This window comes from Hyposmocoma kahamanoa, unplaced genomic scaffold, assembly GCF_003589595.1.
Source record: "Hyposmocoma kahamanoa isolate Upper Pololo Valley unplaced genomic scaffold, ASM358959v1 78, whole genome shotgun sequence".
NCBI lineage: Eukaryota > Metazoa > Arthropoda > Insecta > Lepidoptera > Cosmopterigidae > Hyposmocoma > Hyposmocoma kahamanoa.
The window spans coordinates 14,743,160-14,760,733 of NW_020653945.1; the positions used below are offsets into that span (position 1 = coordinate 14,743,160).

Below are 17,574 nucleotides of genomic sequence, written 5' to 3' on the forward strand. Positions count from 1 at the left end.
CCTATTGCAATAAAACGGCAATTTCATACTTTAACCCCTAATATTAACGTACAAATTTTGAAATTTTTTTGGGAAAATACCCAACAGTGTGCCTGTACTATCATTTTAAAATACTGTTGGGTAATTTTCCAGGGAAAAATTTCAATTAGTGGATTTTTTCCGGAAATTTACAATTACTGGATTTATTGAAAAATGTGGGAAAAATATAATTTAGGGTCGTATTCCAGAACTCTACGCAATGCTCAAGTCAGGATTTGAGTATAATTTAAAGCACCAGAAATCATACTCAAGTCCTTGCCATTAGGGTCGTATTACCGGTGCTTGAAATCATACTCAAGTCAGGATTTGAGTATTGCAGTGAGCACTGAAAATCATACTCAAGTCCTTGCCATTAGGGTCGTATTTCCAGTGCTTGAAATCATACTCAAGTCTGCTCAAATCCTGACTTGAACATTGAGCAGAGTTCTGGAATACGACCCTTAAAGGCTCATATTATGTTCTTCGTTTAGAAATATCTTTTAAAGTTATGAGAACTGAAATGAAATTGCACAGCTAAAAGCAAGATAGAGAAAAACGAGATTTAAAATGATTTATTTATTTGCTTACAGACGAGCAGCTTTCGTTGCTATGTCTACATCACACAGTGCTGAAATTTATATCGTTTGTTTTAGTTCATTTTTTACCTCAACAATAGCTATCTCACTCTTTCGTAACCAGTTGTCGAGCTTGTTTTTGAAGACATTAACAGAGACAGCAGAAACAACATCTTCCGGTAGCATGTTCCAATTGTGCACCACTCTGTTGCTGAAAAAATTGTGTGTGCATGAGTTTTGGAAGGTGCACGATCTAGTTTCAGATGGTGGCCACGTGACGGTTTAAAGTTTTCTTTTAAAGATGTTTTGTATTGCTGGTAGATTGTACTGACTCATCAGAATTTTATGAATCTCGATGAGGTCGACACGAAGGCGTCTTTCTTCCAGAGTAGTGAGGCGTAATACGTGTAGTCTCTCCTCATAGGATTTGCGTCGAAGAGCCTGTGGCGTTTTAGTTGCCTTCCTCTGAACATTTTAATTAGGGCTCCACACTGGATATCCATATTCCAACAGTGGCCGTATATAGGTCTTATAGATTTTGAGGAATACGTCTACTGTCATTGTTTGGAACGATCTGCGTATGACATAGATATAGGAGGCCAACTTTTGGCAGGTGTCAACGTCAAATCTGGAAAAATATGCGGAAAAAAATTTTTTTTTTTTGAAAATGACTATTTTTTGAAAATGGAAATTTTTCCATGACCCATCACTATTTAAATAACTAAAACTATAAGTTGAAGTCAAGGAGAATTCGGCGCTGGCAATGGCAACACTGATTGACCTTTAATTGCTTTTTGTTCGTTGCGTTTGTTTGCGTTTGTCGAGTTAAAATTTTTCAATTAGTTTAAGTGCAGCTTTTCATTTATTTCGCTCACTAAACTTGAATCAAAACAACGCTATGGCATCATTAAGTGACTGCGAAAGTTTAGACGAAGAAGTTAAAGAGTTACTCCGAAATTATAAGCATAGAAGAGCGACAATTTACGAGCCTTGCACTTTGGAGAACTCTAAGGAGTGTTTGATTGGCCTTAGCGAAGTAAGTCCTTTGTTATTTATTGCGATTTTAGTTTTTTACGAAACAATCTTCAGCTGTGAGTAAAATGGGCAATTTTTGTAGGAATTTGGTGTTTTGAACATAAATTACGTATTCAATCCTCACATTGACGTAGAAGATGGCACTCTGCGACCTGAAACTTTAGTGAGACTTATAAACTCAGTGTGGACACTGTTACATTACTACAAAAATGCTACTGAGAAGGTGGAGCGTTTAGTGGAGCAGAACGACATACTTGAGTGTAACAATAGGAAGCTCAATGTAAGTATATATTATACACATACACAGGAAGCATACAATTTGTGAATTATACTTGTAATTTATTGGTTCCTAGGCCTGGATTTACCACTAGGCCCATCAGAACATATAAATGTATTCATATATGGCAAATGCACTCATAATTTCATGGCACATTCAATGTCAGCAGACACTAAATACAATAAAAAGTAAAATAAAATAATTGAAAAAGCTTGTTGGTTATTTAAGCTTTATTAATTGTTTCTAGAACTAAGTTTTTGTAACTAATAATTATTTTGAATTTGTAACAGGACACAAGTATTATTAATTAGTAATTTTTATATTACATGTGAAATTTTTTTTTAGGGTGTAATAGGAAGATTAAAAGACAAAACAATTGTGGAGAAGAATGAATCCAGAGCATGCATAGCATCAGCACAAAGAATCTCTGACCGATCTGATGAAATTCTTAAAAAAATGACTGAGACAAAGGCAAAACTTCTTCAAGTGACAAAGCAAAAGGAAACCACTGTGAATGCAATGAAGCATGAGATAAATCGATTGACGCAAGAGAATGAGAAACTGACAGATAGACTGAGGAATAAGTTTGGTAAATTCTTTTTATATTCTATATATATTCTTTTTTATACATAACAAAGTTATTGATTCACATTCTTAACCCTTTCTTGTATCATAAATTCCAATTTTGCTTAAAAACTTTATACATAATGTATAATGGTGATATGGTGATTACCATAAAATCACCATATTACCATTGCATTGATACATTTTGAAACAGATACATTATGATATAATTTGTCTGTTTCTGAACTTTGTAACAACAAATTTAAATGTATTTTTAATTTCACTAATAATCAATATCTCCAGTTGAATAGAAAAATTTCTTAAAGTGCCATGTAAGGTACCTTAACAGGACAAAAATTATGTAACGAAACAAAGGTTCCATGAGAAAGTGAAAATGGCAAATTAAGAGATACTGAAGTACTGGTTGATGCGGAAAACAAACCTAGACAAATCATATACATGACTCATTTTCACTCAAGGGGCTCTTTGGAATTTTTACCATTCCATTGACAAAATGTAATAATAATAATACACTGATTGTTTATTTGTACTTTTTTTCTATAGATTCACACACACCCTGCAGTGTAGTATGTGACCATACATTACTTCAGATTCGTGAGCGTGAGAGGAAACAGCGTACAGTAATAGCTCAACTACAAACCAACAACCAGAACCTCCTAAGAGAAGTCATAGCTTTGAAGGAGGAGATTATTTTGAGTGGTCTACAAGACTTCAAAGTTGAAAAGCAAAAGTAGTGTTATGTGAAAATAAAATTGTTAAATTGTTGTGATGCACTTTGGTGTAATTATTCGATATTTTGGTGCCAGTTAAGTGTTCCTGTGTGCTATAGAAATCAATAAAAATTTTATTTCAATCAGTATTGAAACTTTGCTTAAAAACGATGTTGCACAAATGTATGAGCAAAGTGTATTACTTTTTTAATCTTACACTTATTTTAATGTTTCACAATTTTCATAATATTAATAAGTTACCATAAATAAGTATAATTTTTTTTTAAATCGTCCTTTCATGTTATTTGACATATTTGTGATTAATGATTACCAAGTAATCTGTAAATTGTTGACAATTATTATTATGTTTACTCACAATTACAGCAACTGCATGGTGCATTTACAGACAATAAAATTACCCTGCTTACAGAATAATAGTAAACAGCACAGTGTGAAATAAATCATGTCATGATGGAGCTAGAATCCTGAAATTAACGTAATTATGACTGCTTACTTACTTATTAACATAATTATGACTTAAGTATTAAGCAAGATCTACTGAAATACATTTGTAAAAAATTTTAAAAACAATTTTGATGGTCCAATTTTATTGCTTGTGATTTGCATCTTGCCTACATTAAATTATTTGCTACATTATTATGTTAATGATAAAGAAATTGCTACTGTGACTTTATGCTACATTCAGCTACATTGATTAAATAAATAAAATTTGCCATGTTTTTTAAATCTAAGCACCATTTTTATTGATTAACAAAAACTAGTTTCTTTTAAAAACCAGTTTTATTCCGTAACGACTATTCCGCGTATGTTTAATTTGCTAACGATCGCCCTTCAACATTTAGATTGTAGAGCTATTAGCACAATAGGCTCCTCGTATCACTTTCATTAGTAGTTAACGGGTGTTCTCTAATCAAACTTCCTCCGTTTTGAAAATTCGTATGTACAGAGTACATCCAGTGATTCGAATAGTAAATCAAACTGTGCTATGACGTAGCTCGTTTGTTATCGCAGCTTTGACATGATACGTCCACTGAATTAATTACGAATTGGTTGAGGCTCCCGCCTGCTACTCGCGTGCGCAAGCGCCGCTACCGGCCGGTCGCTGAATCATTTAGCACCCGACCGCGAAACGGCGCGCGCGTCTCTAGGTGTAATTTAAACGGTTTCGCTATAGCGAATATTTCTACAAGTTTGATAAGATTATAACATCACTGAATGATAACGTTCGTGAAGCATCGATTCGTCTTACGAGGCGGACACTCATCGTCAGTTGTGGATATGCGGCGGTGGCAGTGAAACAGTGTTAAAACCAAAGACTTAGTGGAAGTGTGAATTGTGTGCGATAATTTGTCGGATGTCGCGGCACGCACCATGGGGACGGCGAAGAGACTGAAGATAACAGTCGTCGGGGACGGTATGGTCGGCAAGACCTGCCTCCTCTACGTGTACACTAAAAATAAATTTCCTGAGGAATACGTGCCCACTGTGTAAGTACGAAGTGTGTATTCGATTTGTTCCGGTAGTTCTATCCGTGGTGCGTCTACAGGTGTAGCGGCTGTAGGTCAGCGGAGCGACGTTTGGGCGGGCCACTAAATCAGCGGCTGGTGCGTTGACGGCCTTATCGCTGTGTAATTATTTGCGATGTCAACTGCGCAGCAGCCTCGAAGTTGCCGAGAATGCTCATCTACAGCATTATACCTACTCTATACATTTCCACATTATGTTACGTTTTCCTTTTATGAACTCATCCAAAGATCCATCACTTTATTATAATGTTTTATTTTATTATATTGACTCATACAAGAACCATACCTACACACTTTAGTAGCTTCACTATAGAGTTCAAAACGATTAACATTGTCAATCTTATTTTATCGCGTTACTATTTTCTGCAGTTCATTTTTCTCCAAATTGTGTTATTATGGTTTTCCAAATACGTATAGGTGTCTGCTCATAAATAAATAGGTATTATTTTTTTATTGTATTTAGTGACTCATACTATGCAAATACACCACTATAGTCACCATTAGTAGTAGTCAATCCAGTATTAACAAAAGATGAATCGATTTTACTGTAGGTGCTTAATACCAATAATTACGTCATTTATTTGTACTTCATAAAAATCATAAAAGAATTGATGACTAACAGAGCGAAGTGTCAATGAAATCTACTAACAAAGTACCTGTTTGTTGTGATCAAAGTGGACGTTGTACTATAAAGGTCAAGGTCTTACCTTCGGGTTTGAGAACATAATAATATAAGACTGGCACTGAATCAACTGCTTTTTTATCTCTGTAAGATTAGGTATAACAGTTATTGATAAGACGAAGATAGCATAGTAACAAACAAGGTCCGACTAGCATCACTTACATTTATTCAAGTTATTACCGTTTTGCAACAAGTCTAACATGTCATGAATTAGTTAACACTTCCATCGCACAAATGGTCTTATTGCGATGCAGGTACAGGCGTTACCCAATATAATGTATTTGATAGAAGGCTACGCGGTCCAAAATGATTACGATGAAGTATAGTCCTTTTTTTTTTTTGTTAATCCTGGGGAATACTATACATTATGAGGCAGCAAGGAAACTTATGCATAGGCAAGAAGCGTTAAGTTAGCCATGATAATCAATGATGCCAAAATGTTTTTTTATGTAAAATGTACCTACTTTGTAGCAAGCTGATATGTACAACCTTGGTGATTTTATAACATAGATAAACGAATTTCATTGAACTTACGTACTTACTTTGTTACTTATTACATGTATAGATATTTATTTTGGCATGTAGAGAAGACACCCTTCGAGTTTCTTGCTCGATTGTTTCTGGAGAATCAATCTTTCATGACGATTTTAATAGCCATAGTCTAAGAAATGAAGAGATTTAAAGATAGTTCGGGCCTGTTGATTTCAGTCATCAGGAGTTATAAAATTTACACCTCAGTGACGTACTTAATGAATTCGAACAACTAACGGGAAACAAATGCAGATTAGTATTGGTTTGACTGCATGTCTTTTAGAATAATTAGGTGTCTCTGATTTTATAAGCAATCTGCGTGCGCGTGCTAAATTGCTCAGACACTTAGCATCGAGGTGCACTATTTATAAAGTCAAAAATGTGTCGACAGTCGAGCATTGTTGTATTGTGTGCGGTCGTCGCTTCCTCCTTACGGGGCTGTACGCCTACGGTCCGACTTCCTTGCAGATCATCATCGCTGAATACTTGTCCCACGCATGGTACTCACTGACCGCTCTACATCGCGTGCTTTCTTACGTCATCTTAATAGAATACATAAAATTTTATTAGTAAATTAAAATGCGGTTTAGTCTATTCTAATTGCAAAAAGTAGATGTAATCGATCCGCTATTTCAAAGTTACAAAGGTGTTGTGGCTCTCTTCCTTGGGATAACCTTATTCGGGCGCCGACGCCACCGTTCTAGAATCTCGAGAACCACAGCCAGCCGCAGCATGTAGCTTAGATTTCATTGCACTAGAAAATAACGCGACTTCATCAGTACCAACTAGTTTAAAAATTCTAGAATTATTAGGCCCACTTTTATTCAGAAGACCGCGGAAGTGAGCTCAAAGCGGCCATAGAAGGCAAAGCGATTACGCTTGATTACTCGGTCATTTCAAATGTTTTAGATTCCTTTAAACAAGGCAGCATAGCCTACCTCCCCGCTTTCCCCGGGGCAGTCGCTTTGCACCTGTAGGAACTCGCGCGCACTCTTGTGCCAAAAAATTTAAATTGACTCCGTTTTGAAAGAAAATGCGACGTAAGTTCAAGTTTCAAACTTACTTTTTTGTATATTATTAATAACGCAGACACTTGTTTGAAGGTATACCTTTAAAGTTACTTTGGTCTACAGATGTGAGGATTTATTGATTCGCATTGTGTTTATCAGTCTCGGTCTTGAGATGAGCTACACACATGGAGTACCTACATATAATCGCCTAACACTATTGATCAGATAATATATGAACGACTTTTTCAACAAGTCATGGGCCTGGTGGTAAGCGACACGTCTGCCTATAGCAGTAGCAATGTTACCCAGAACTTTGAATCGCAAAGATTTGAGGGGCATTGCCACTGCGCCCGCCACCCTGAGACATAAGTTGACAAGTCTTATGCGCCTGTTATTTCACCCGCACCAATACATACCCTTTAAAACCGGAACGCAGTAATGCTCACATTACCAGTTGGCGGTAGAAATAGATAAGGTGGCAGTACTTCCCTGGGCGAAATCTTTCACAAGGAGCTCTGCAGTGCAAAAATTTAAAATAGAAAAATAAATTGTGAATACTAACGCAGCTCGCGCAGGGCATATTCTTATATTATTTTGTTTAATTTTAACTCTAATGCGATGAATGCATTGAGATTAAAATATGGAACTTTACTCGTACAATTTGGATCTTCTCGGCCATGCAGGACGAAACACCTGATCCACTTTTTCAGCTTACTTGTACAGAAAAATTCCATATGTTACTTTTTAAAGCCTCACATGTTCACTGTGAATATAGAGATGTCTGAGACACTAAATTTCAAAAACTCTGTTTCATATACCGAACATAATTTCTGGAAGATTTTTCCGTATACACCTTGTAAAATGTTAAAAGGTGGATAACGGTAATATACTCGTACATACCAACCAAATTTTCCAACTTTGATCAAAATAATTGTTTCCGTAACATGAGTCACTTTACACCAAGTCTTAATAAGACTATTTTATTATTCAGAAATAATCGTGATCGTATAATATCGCTTCCTAGTCCTTTTAATTCAAGTTTAATATGGAACTTGGCATGATAATGATAGTCAGCCCCTGACGATGGTCAGTGTAACCAGTAGGGCTAACACGACAGAGCGCGACTTACACGAGAGCGACATAAAGCGCGGGATGTTTATGCGAGAGTAACGGTATCTCGCGCCCTGTTGAGCTAGCCCTATTGGGATAATACGTAAATGTGCACATTGATCGATTTTATCACGCTTATCCCCGTTTGTAATGTTAATTAGTATGGCATGGTCGTTAAAACAGATACAAAAAGCTCTGAATGATGTTTGAAATAATTTTTGTTTGGTAGTGCAGTGTTTGCATTATTTCAGACTAATTGCTAGACTAAACTTTATAGATCACTATTACAAGTCACAACATTAACTTGATTTTAAGTAATATGTAAACACGATACCTAACTGTTTTCCCACAACCTGTAATAGCATACTTTCTGAAAATAAAATATATATCGCAGATAAACCACCATTAATTAATTTGACCATTACAACCATTCGCCCTGAGACATAAGTTGACAAGTCCCATGTGCCTGTAATTTTACTAGCCCCCTTGCCCTAAAGCAGTAATGTCTAATTCTTAAATTTTGTATCTCGAGCTGACTAAATCCTGACTTTTCTGAGTCTAATTAAATCTCAGCTAGATGTACTGATTTTTGAATTGTAGAATGGTGCTACTGGACAAAGGTGATCCCAGTGTGAACAGCAAAACCTACGTATTGCTTTAAAATGGCGAGACTTATTTTTTATCGGTTAGAATTGAAATCGGGATTTAACTAAAAATTAAAATAAGTAATATTTTAGCTAATCCTATTAACTGCCACGGAATTACCTTAAGAAATATATATTTTGTCAATTGTGTATATCAAGTTGTATGCATATCAATCAGGTGTACAATTTCAACGAACAAACAAATCTTTGTTCCTTCCTACAATGCATTTAAGCGGATGTTTTCAAAATGCTGCTTAAACTTCATTGCTATAGTTCCTCCTTCTGATTTCACGTTGTTTATATAATATTTTATAAATAGGCACCTATATTTGTGCTTATGTAGTAAGAATAATGCACGAAAACAGTTATAGCAGAAATACTTACGAGTTTTTGTGAGAGTTTACATTGGTAGCACCATGTAGAAGATTTTGGTAAGAAATACCTACATATTTTTGAAGAATTGGTATGTAGATACCAGCTTGTAAATACAAAGCTACATCAACTCGAGTGTTTAGCGTCTAAGTAGCGAAGGTCACGAGTTCAATTCCCAATGTAGATACCAACCAATTCCTCAAAAATATGTAGGTATTTCTTATCAAAATCTTCTAAACGATGTTACCAAAATGTAAACTCTCACAAAAACCCTGGTTTGATACTCGAAAGTATTTTTGCTTGGAAAAATGTAGTGTAAACACACATGTATTATAAATATATTACATTTTTTTTTAAATATTCCAAGACTAGAGACTAACAGAGATTGGCTTCAGGTTCGATAACTACGTGGGTCGCGCCACAGTCGACGGCGAGGAAGTGGAGATGGCATTGTGGGACACAGCGGGTCAAGAAGACTACGAACGCTTAAGACCACTCTCTTACAACCACGTAAGTGTACTATTTTTTTAGTATGACTTGTTTTCGTGTGCATCTGTGTGTATATATATATATATATATATATATATATATATATATATATATATATAATTTCAGTTTCAGTGCAAACGAGAGTTGATATTTATAAGTGATGTATCACTGATGAGTTACCAGGAATGTATGGCCCTTATTTCGTCTCTATTTCTGGTTATATACTCGATGTTCTGGGTACTCTTTCTCACAAATGCTGGAATTATCGCGTACATAAAAAAACATGCAGTCGAATTGAGAACCTACTCCTTTTTTTGAGGTCGATTAAAAAGAAAACAAGAATCAAAAGTTTTTTTTATAACATCAAGTGACGGGACGAACAAGTCTTGCGACTGATGGTAAGCTACACGCCTGTCCATAACAGTTACAGTGCAACTTAGAGCTTTAAATTGCAAAGATCTGAGGAGCACTACGACTGCGCCCGTCACCCTGAGACATAAGTTGACAAGTCCCATGTGCCTGTAATTTCACCAGCACCCTTAACCTTCAAAACCGGAACACAGTAATGCTGACATTACTGCTTGGCGGCAGAAATAGGTAAGGTGACAGTACTACCCTGGACGAACTCTTTCACAAGGAGCTCTACTGCTTTTACCATACAAAACATAATACACAACAATGTTTCTAGTCGCATTTTAAACCTTACGAGCGATTCGTTCTGTGTACCGTTTAGGCTTTGGAATTCCTCTCAGAGAAGTTTAAGGAGACTGATATCATGAGTGTGGCATTACAGTACATTTACTCAAATATTTTGTATGCCCGTAAAAATATACATAATTTCGTTAAGAAAGAAAATATCCATAATATTATATTATATAACCTTGGAACTAAGTCCAAACTCATGGGTACCACGTTTTCGTTTAACTAGAGTAAACGATTCTTTTATGGGGAACTGTATACGTTTTTACAATAAGATTCCTGAGCATATATTAAGTTTACCATTTCCTAAGTTTAAAACTTACATTAAAAGTATTTTAATTGAAAAGTCATATTACAAAATTGTAGACTACGTGTTAAATAAAGATGTATGGAAAGACAACGTGAGTCTAGATTCCACACAAATATGATTAAAAATGTATTCTAAAGCATTTAAGTTTATTTGAAAAGAGTAATTCCTAGAGTTTCTTGCTTGTTCGTCTCAGGGAGGTCAGCGTAGTGAACGAGCAGTGGCTTAAAAAATGTCGTTTTCAAGTGTAAAAATTTTACCTATGGAATAAATGATTAATTGACTTTGACGTTATAATACGAAATATATCCACTAATATTGTCTCATTTCGGTAGGTACGAAACGCTTCTACGTGAAAGGGTCACGTAATTGTGAAATTTCGAAACTGTGACCACCGATTTATGTCGGTATATTTCTCTTGGAAAAGAGAATAACCTACAAATATTTTTTGTCTCCATTCTTAACCTTACGATAGGTACTTCGGGGAAAAAATGGCGTAAAAATTAATTTTATCAAAAAATTTTATATTATAGTTGGATTAAAATTTCCTGTTATTACGATTTGGTTTTAACGCCCATTCTTCTCCGAGGTACCTAAATGATTAAGAGTGAAATGTAGAGCTTTTTTATTACAAATAGAATAATTTATTGTAAACCATTGACTTTTTATAATTGTAAGTCAATGTTGTAAACGGTACGATTTCCTTATTGCTCTTTGTTGCGTTATAAGTCGTGTTATGGTCAAAAACCTTACTCCTATTAACCTACTAGACGTAATTTGCAGAATTTAAATAAATGGGATTACATTTGGTTCGCAGACAAATTGCTTCCTGGTGTGCTACTCGGTGGGCACGCGGTCCTCCTTCGAAAACGTCGTGCATAAATGGTATCCAGAACTTAAACATTTTAGCGCTTCCGTACCTATCGTATTAGTTGGTAAGTACATTTCTCAATAAACTTCCCTACGAAATACTGATGCACTGTTAGAAAAATATGAGTTATTACGACAAGACTGAAGTCGCAAATGACTTAAATTGTTTTCTGCTAAAAGTATACTCAGTCGTCAGCAATGATCGGGAAAAGGTGTTCCACATATACAGATACATAATATGTTTAGATATAGCTACAAGAATCGACATAGAGTTATTAAAACCACCAAATATTAATTAATTACTTTATTTGAATTTCCGAATTAAAGAAATCCCTCGATTTATGAAGATAAATAATAAGCCGCAATGGGTAAGGCCGTCAAAAATGGCACCTTTTCGTCTTGTTTAAGCGTTCAGCAGTTTTTTTTATAAAAAGTTTTAAAATAATCTATGTGGACATTTTTCTTTTAAAATACTACATTTTTGCTAGTGGTCCGAATTCATGAGTATCTGTTATACTGTGTTTAGGGCCCGATCACAACTATTCTCATGCAAACTAAAACGTCCTAAAATTCCCCTCCTAAATAAAATTGTAATTTTTTTTTTACTTCTAAAAGCAAATGTCGCCTTACCGTCAATGTGACCGTGTGTGTGATGTGATATGCTTTATCTAAAGCTAGGAAGGGCCGGAAAGTGACAATTCCCGTTACTTTTTTATTCTCTGTTTTGGTTAAGGTCAGTTATCTTCTGCATCTTTTACATGGCACCATAAGGATTACTTTAAAATTCAACTTCGACTTCCTAACTGCTCAGTAGTTTTATCCTACGATGCAGTAAAACCATTTCCGGAAATATGGAACTCGAAAAAAGTACTTCATTAATATTTGGTGGTTTTAACAAATCGATGTCGCTCCTTGTAGCTATATCTATACATGTACCTATCTATATTATGTGGAACACTTTTTTCCGACCATTGCTCATCAGTCCCTATTTCGCATGATAAATTTCAAAATAAACATAATATCAAATCCTTTGAAATCAAGACTGATTTGTACACAGACAGAAGTTTAAAAAGCAAGACAGGAGAATCCTTTAGATATCCCATTGAGTTCAAATGAAATAACATCCTCATCTCATTGTTAGGGCATGCCTAAACAAACAGTACAACGCCGTCCCCGTTACGACATTCAAATTTTAAATCATTCCTATTGTATGTGTACGAAATGACGTCCTTGCATTTACTCATTTGAACCCTTTAGGTTTTGTGTGCTAATGAAGAATAATTTTATTGTTCTCTTTTCCTTTTTATGTCTTCAATTCGTATTTTAATGGCGCCTGCTTCTGCTGAATTGGGATAAATTAAAATTAATATGAGCTTACAATAAAAACAGGAGAATTTCGTTTTAATATAATTTCCCGTTATGTGACGCATGGCATTGGACACTATGACGATGTTATAGCGTAAAATTCAAACACTTAGTCATACACAGTGGTAATGGAAATATATGGTTTGCTGTTTCAGCTACAAAAACAGACCTGCGGACATCAGGAAAGGCAGTTATAACTACGCAAGAAGGAAAGAAATTAAAAAGGAAAATTAAGTAAGTAAACGGTTGGTTTTAAGGAAAATTAGAAAGTTTATTCTTTTTTTTTTGTATTTCTTATTCTGTTACAACTATAATCTTGTACCTACATACGGTATTCGTTTTTTTTCAATATTTGTCTCTTCAAATTTTCTTAACACGCGAACTCCTCAAATAACCGGATATTCATTGTATTCTGCCAGTACTGTGATACAAGGAGACATGAAAATTGATATAATAATATTAAATCATCGCGTAGTCTATCTATATGACATAGAGGATTATTCATATTAGTACGAAATCAGGAATTTACTATGACATTCCGTATCTAATCCATACGTAGGTACATTTGTCATATGATTGTATAAGTACTACTAAGTAGTACGTATGCACAATATAAACTACAATAATTTAAAACGGTACCTACATTAAAAATAATTTGGAAAACATTAATATATTATAAATGGATGTCACGTTTTCCTTTTATCCATCGTACATATAGAGTCAAGAGCACATGAAGCTTGACTTTTAAGATTTCAGTTCGACTCTATGCCGCTTGCGATAAGAACGGTCCACAATCCAAAGTGTCAAGCTTGAAGTGATCATGACTGCACCATGTACCTATCGGCTAATCATCACATGCATTATACATAAATATATCTCAACGGATAGGTTACCTATTCGTTTCTTCATAATTCATGAGAAAATAAAACAAATGTGGATACAATACAGGGAATTTAAATAATAACAATATCATTGTAATTGTGGTCATGTCGAGTATCGTTAACAATAATAAATTTCATAGAAAAGCGCGAAGTAAAAAGCAGCAGATTTATCTGCACTGCGCCCGCGCCGTTCGCTGCTATCGTCCTTATCGCCCCCGCTGCGATATGACGACAAAGTATTTTGTTTCAAAAATTAATTCCAATGGTGCGCCGATAGTAATTTAAGAAAAAATTTTATGTTGATTGAGTTAGGACTACTTTTGTGGACTAATACTGTAACAATAACTGCTGCACCCTGCTTTAGGGCACAGGTCTGCATTATATAAGAGAAGGTTCAACATGCAGATTTTTTACATAATAAATGTTATTTGTCACTGATTAAACTGATTAAGTGTCAATTAGTCCACCAGTGTCACTTACTCCTGTAGGCTACATTTTAATGTTAATAGGCCCTATGTGCACGTACAGACTCATAACAACTTAGAATTTAACGGAATGCTGTATGTACCTATTTTGAATAATATAATCTAATTGCTCTCTAAATCTAATTTTACCTGTTCTCTTTTTGCAGGGCTGCTCAATTGGTGGAATGCTCGGCGTTGGAACGCGAAAACGTCGACGAAGTTTTCATTGAAGCCGTGCGGGCCGCACTGCGCAAAAAGCCCATCCATAAACGCACCTGCCAATATCTCTGATTTGATTACTTTAAATTCTATAAACTTACAGTATAATTTAAAATGTTATGAGAAAACTATTCTGTTAGAAATAATGCTTAATATAATTGAGTATAATGCATTTAAAAGTAAAAATCAAAGTTATTTATGATATTATCTTATAATATTGTTTTTGGTATGTACAAATTAAATTTAATATTCAAATTAAATATTCACGCTGCGAATGGTAAGCTTTCACTAAAGATTTTTTGAAATTATAATTGATAGGCATCACAGTATTTTGTATGTAATTACAATTAGTATTTTGTAGGTACGTGTACATAAAGAAATGCAATGTCAAGAAATGGAAATATCAATTTTATTAATTTCATACACCATTTTTACTATTTTTGATAGAACGGAATCTACGGAAGATGTAGATGGTACGAATAAATGTTAGTAAAATCATGTATAATATACTTGTATTATTTTGATTTTCCATCACCTTTACTTTTTCGGGAATTATGTATATGATCAAAGAAGAAAAGAAATAATGATACCTATATGTCGAACTGCAGGGGCAGTTTACCCAAATCTCAGCACAACGTATGTGTCTTTTAAGGCCCTTATGCTTTATAATCTCTGTTCACATGCTAGTTAGGTACCGGTTATACATACAACCGCGTCGTCGCTAGTGTTGTGTGTTGGGAAATTTCCATTTCATGTTTTTTCACTCACACTCACAATCTCAAATCATCATCAATCGTTTTTTAGAAAAACAAAATGTTTTTCTGATATTTTTCCGATATTTTCCCTACGTTTTTCCACATTTGATACCTGATAAAAGTTGAAGATATTGAACTCTATTATGAGAAAATAAGTTTAACAGGTTCAAAAAATTATATTAATGCTTAGTAACTATTTATTAGTCACTTTTAAACCTAAGCGAGGGTTTTGAAGCAGAAGTTTTGTATGGCAGTAAATAATGTGAGCCCGCTTTTTTGCTGGGTCGATACGTAAAAAAAAGATAAGTAAAGATGTAGAAGTATTTTTTATTGACTCTGTTATTTAAAAAAAATTAAATATATGCCTTAAGCGTATTTAAGATCTAAAAGAAATTATTTAAATGGCTGCAAACACCTGTTATCCTGTTTGACGCTTTCCCCTTAACTTACTTAGTGTTATACATATAGTGTTCGCATAAAGCAGAATAAATAAATAGAATAAATGTTCTTACATTTGTTTTTTTTCTCAAACCAACCAGCTACCTTTGAAATAGCATTGTTCACGCCGTCATTAGGACCATTAATGCCATGTAACTTCATATAATAAGGAAGCATCAACAGCAAACAATACTATCTCATGTTGTAAGTCATTAGCAAATATTAAAAGTAAAAAAGGACCTAGAATGAAACCTTAAGGGACACCCATGCTAACTTTTGATCGATCGAACGATCGATCTTGTAGCGTTGACACTAATCTTCGAAAACCTATCACTCAAATACGATTTAAAAAGATCGAGTCTCACAGCCTGCCACAACATAACAAAGAAGTTTCCTGATCAAAGTATCACTATAAAACGCCTTGGAAATAATACAACTGTAACATTATGTGAGTTTTCCCATGTATCAAATGTATGTTTCATCCACTCAACAGCCACCCAGCATCCGTTTTTGAGTGACCCCGAGTGAAACGAAAAGTTTTTATGACATCAAGTACCCATAATCTGTAAAATTGTGCACGCAACTAATTGTAAGTCAATGACGCAACTGATTGCTTTTTTGTTCTAATATTTTGTAGTATTGAAATATGTCTAATATTTAGACAATTTATAATAAAATAGTTTGTAACTTAGAATAATAACGCATAGAATGATAGTTTCATATCAAACGAACTGTCACAAGTGAGGCAAAAATCAAATTCATGTAGGCTAGTTTTAGTAGCAGGTTAATTTTCGGTTTTAGTGAATATTCATATAAAAATACAAGTTGAAACGCGTTACTTCCTTATGCGATGTGATGTTAGTATCTATTTTATGTTTGTCTGACGTATTTTTACACTCATTTACCGCACATTTCGTCATTTTTAGCTAAAATTCTTGATCTGTTCGCGGTGCAAGTTGACCTTGAGCACTGCAGGCCCGCCCGCTCGTGTAGGCCCTTTTGGCGCGCTTCAATTTGCCTCACTTAGCGTGTGCGGACTAGATTTCTATGCGTTATTATTCTAAGGTTTGTAAATATTTTGTTACTAACACTATATGGATATTTTGTCCGAAATAAAGATTTGAATTTGAATTTGAAAACAGATCTGCAATTAGTAGAGTCCGGCGAGATTGATTTTTTTCTGAAAGTTACCCAAAGCGCAAAGGTTTCTTTTTTAGTGTATATTGGTAGGTCAATGTGTATAGTGTATTGTTTTATAGAGATAATAATGCATAGCATTTTATTTTACTTAGTTCAACTACTTTCCAATAGATGGCACTAGTAGTATGATGCTAAACTCAAAACGCCTTTCAAACTCTAATCATCTTTAAATAATTAAGCAAATTATGTACACTTGAAATCATCATATTGATTAATCTCTACTGCTTATTTGTAAGTGTTGGGTCATGGATAATTGTCCATTTTGAAAAACACATATTTTTCAGAAAAATAATATTGTAAGTATCGAATATTTTTTCCACAATTGACATTTAAAACCTAACAAAAGTTGACTGAATGAAAACCGATGGAGCTGTATTGAGTCATGGAAAAATTTCCATTATGAATCATGTTTTGATATTATTCCAATATTTTTTCCACATTTTTATGTTGACATCTGTCAAAAATTGAAGTTTCTGAACGAAAACGATGGAGTCATTTTTAAAGGTTTTTTATTTTTCTGTTGTGTAATCATTTTAAGTCTCATTTAACTTGCTTTTAGCTACACAATTTTATTTTATAATTCACGCTTCAAAAACTTTATAAAAGATATTTTTAAATGAAGAAAATAATATGAATCTTCGAATTATATTATTACAACTTTTTTGAAATTGTTCCGGAATTTCTACTATTTGAAATTTTTCCGAAAATTACTCATACAATAATCATAGATCAGATTCCCATTGAGAGGAATCTGGGGGTTGCTCTCTTTGTTATTTACAACGTATTTTGAG

General features: G+C 34.3%; 2 protein-coding genes across 2 annotated transcripts; both read left to right on the top strand.

Annotated features, from left to right (window-relative positions):
• The first annotated feature begins 1,443 nt into the window (after nt 1-1,443).
• LOC113233068 lies at nt 1,444-3,760 on the top strand. Its single transcript, XM_026468037.1, has 4 exons — nt 1,444-1,629; nt 1,711-1,908; nt 2,251-2,494; nt 3,034-3,760. The coding sequence occupies exons 1-4, from the start codon at nt 1,492-1,494 to the stop codon at nt 3,222-3,224; spliced, it is 771 nt and encodes a 256-aa protein (XP_026323822.1). The 5' UTR covers nt 1,444-1,491; the 3' UTR covers nt 3,225-3,760.
• Nucleotides 3,761-4,281: 521 nt separating this feature from the next.
• Nucleotides 4,282-15,579, top strand: LOC113233071 (ras-like GTP-binding protein RhoL). Its single transcript, XM_026468040.1, has 5 exons — nt 4,282-4,708; nt 9,492-9,606; nt 11,409-11,526; nt 12,982-13,060; nt 14,339-15,579. The coding sequence occupies exons 1-5, from the start codon at nt 4,593-4,595 to the stop codon at nt 14,460-14,462; spliced, it is 552 nt and encodes a 183-aa protein (XP_026323825.1). The 5' UTR covers nt 4,282-4,592; the 3' UTR covers nt 14,463-15,579.
• The last annotated feature ends 1,995 nt before the right edge of the window (nt 15,580-17,574 follow it).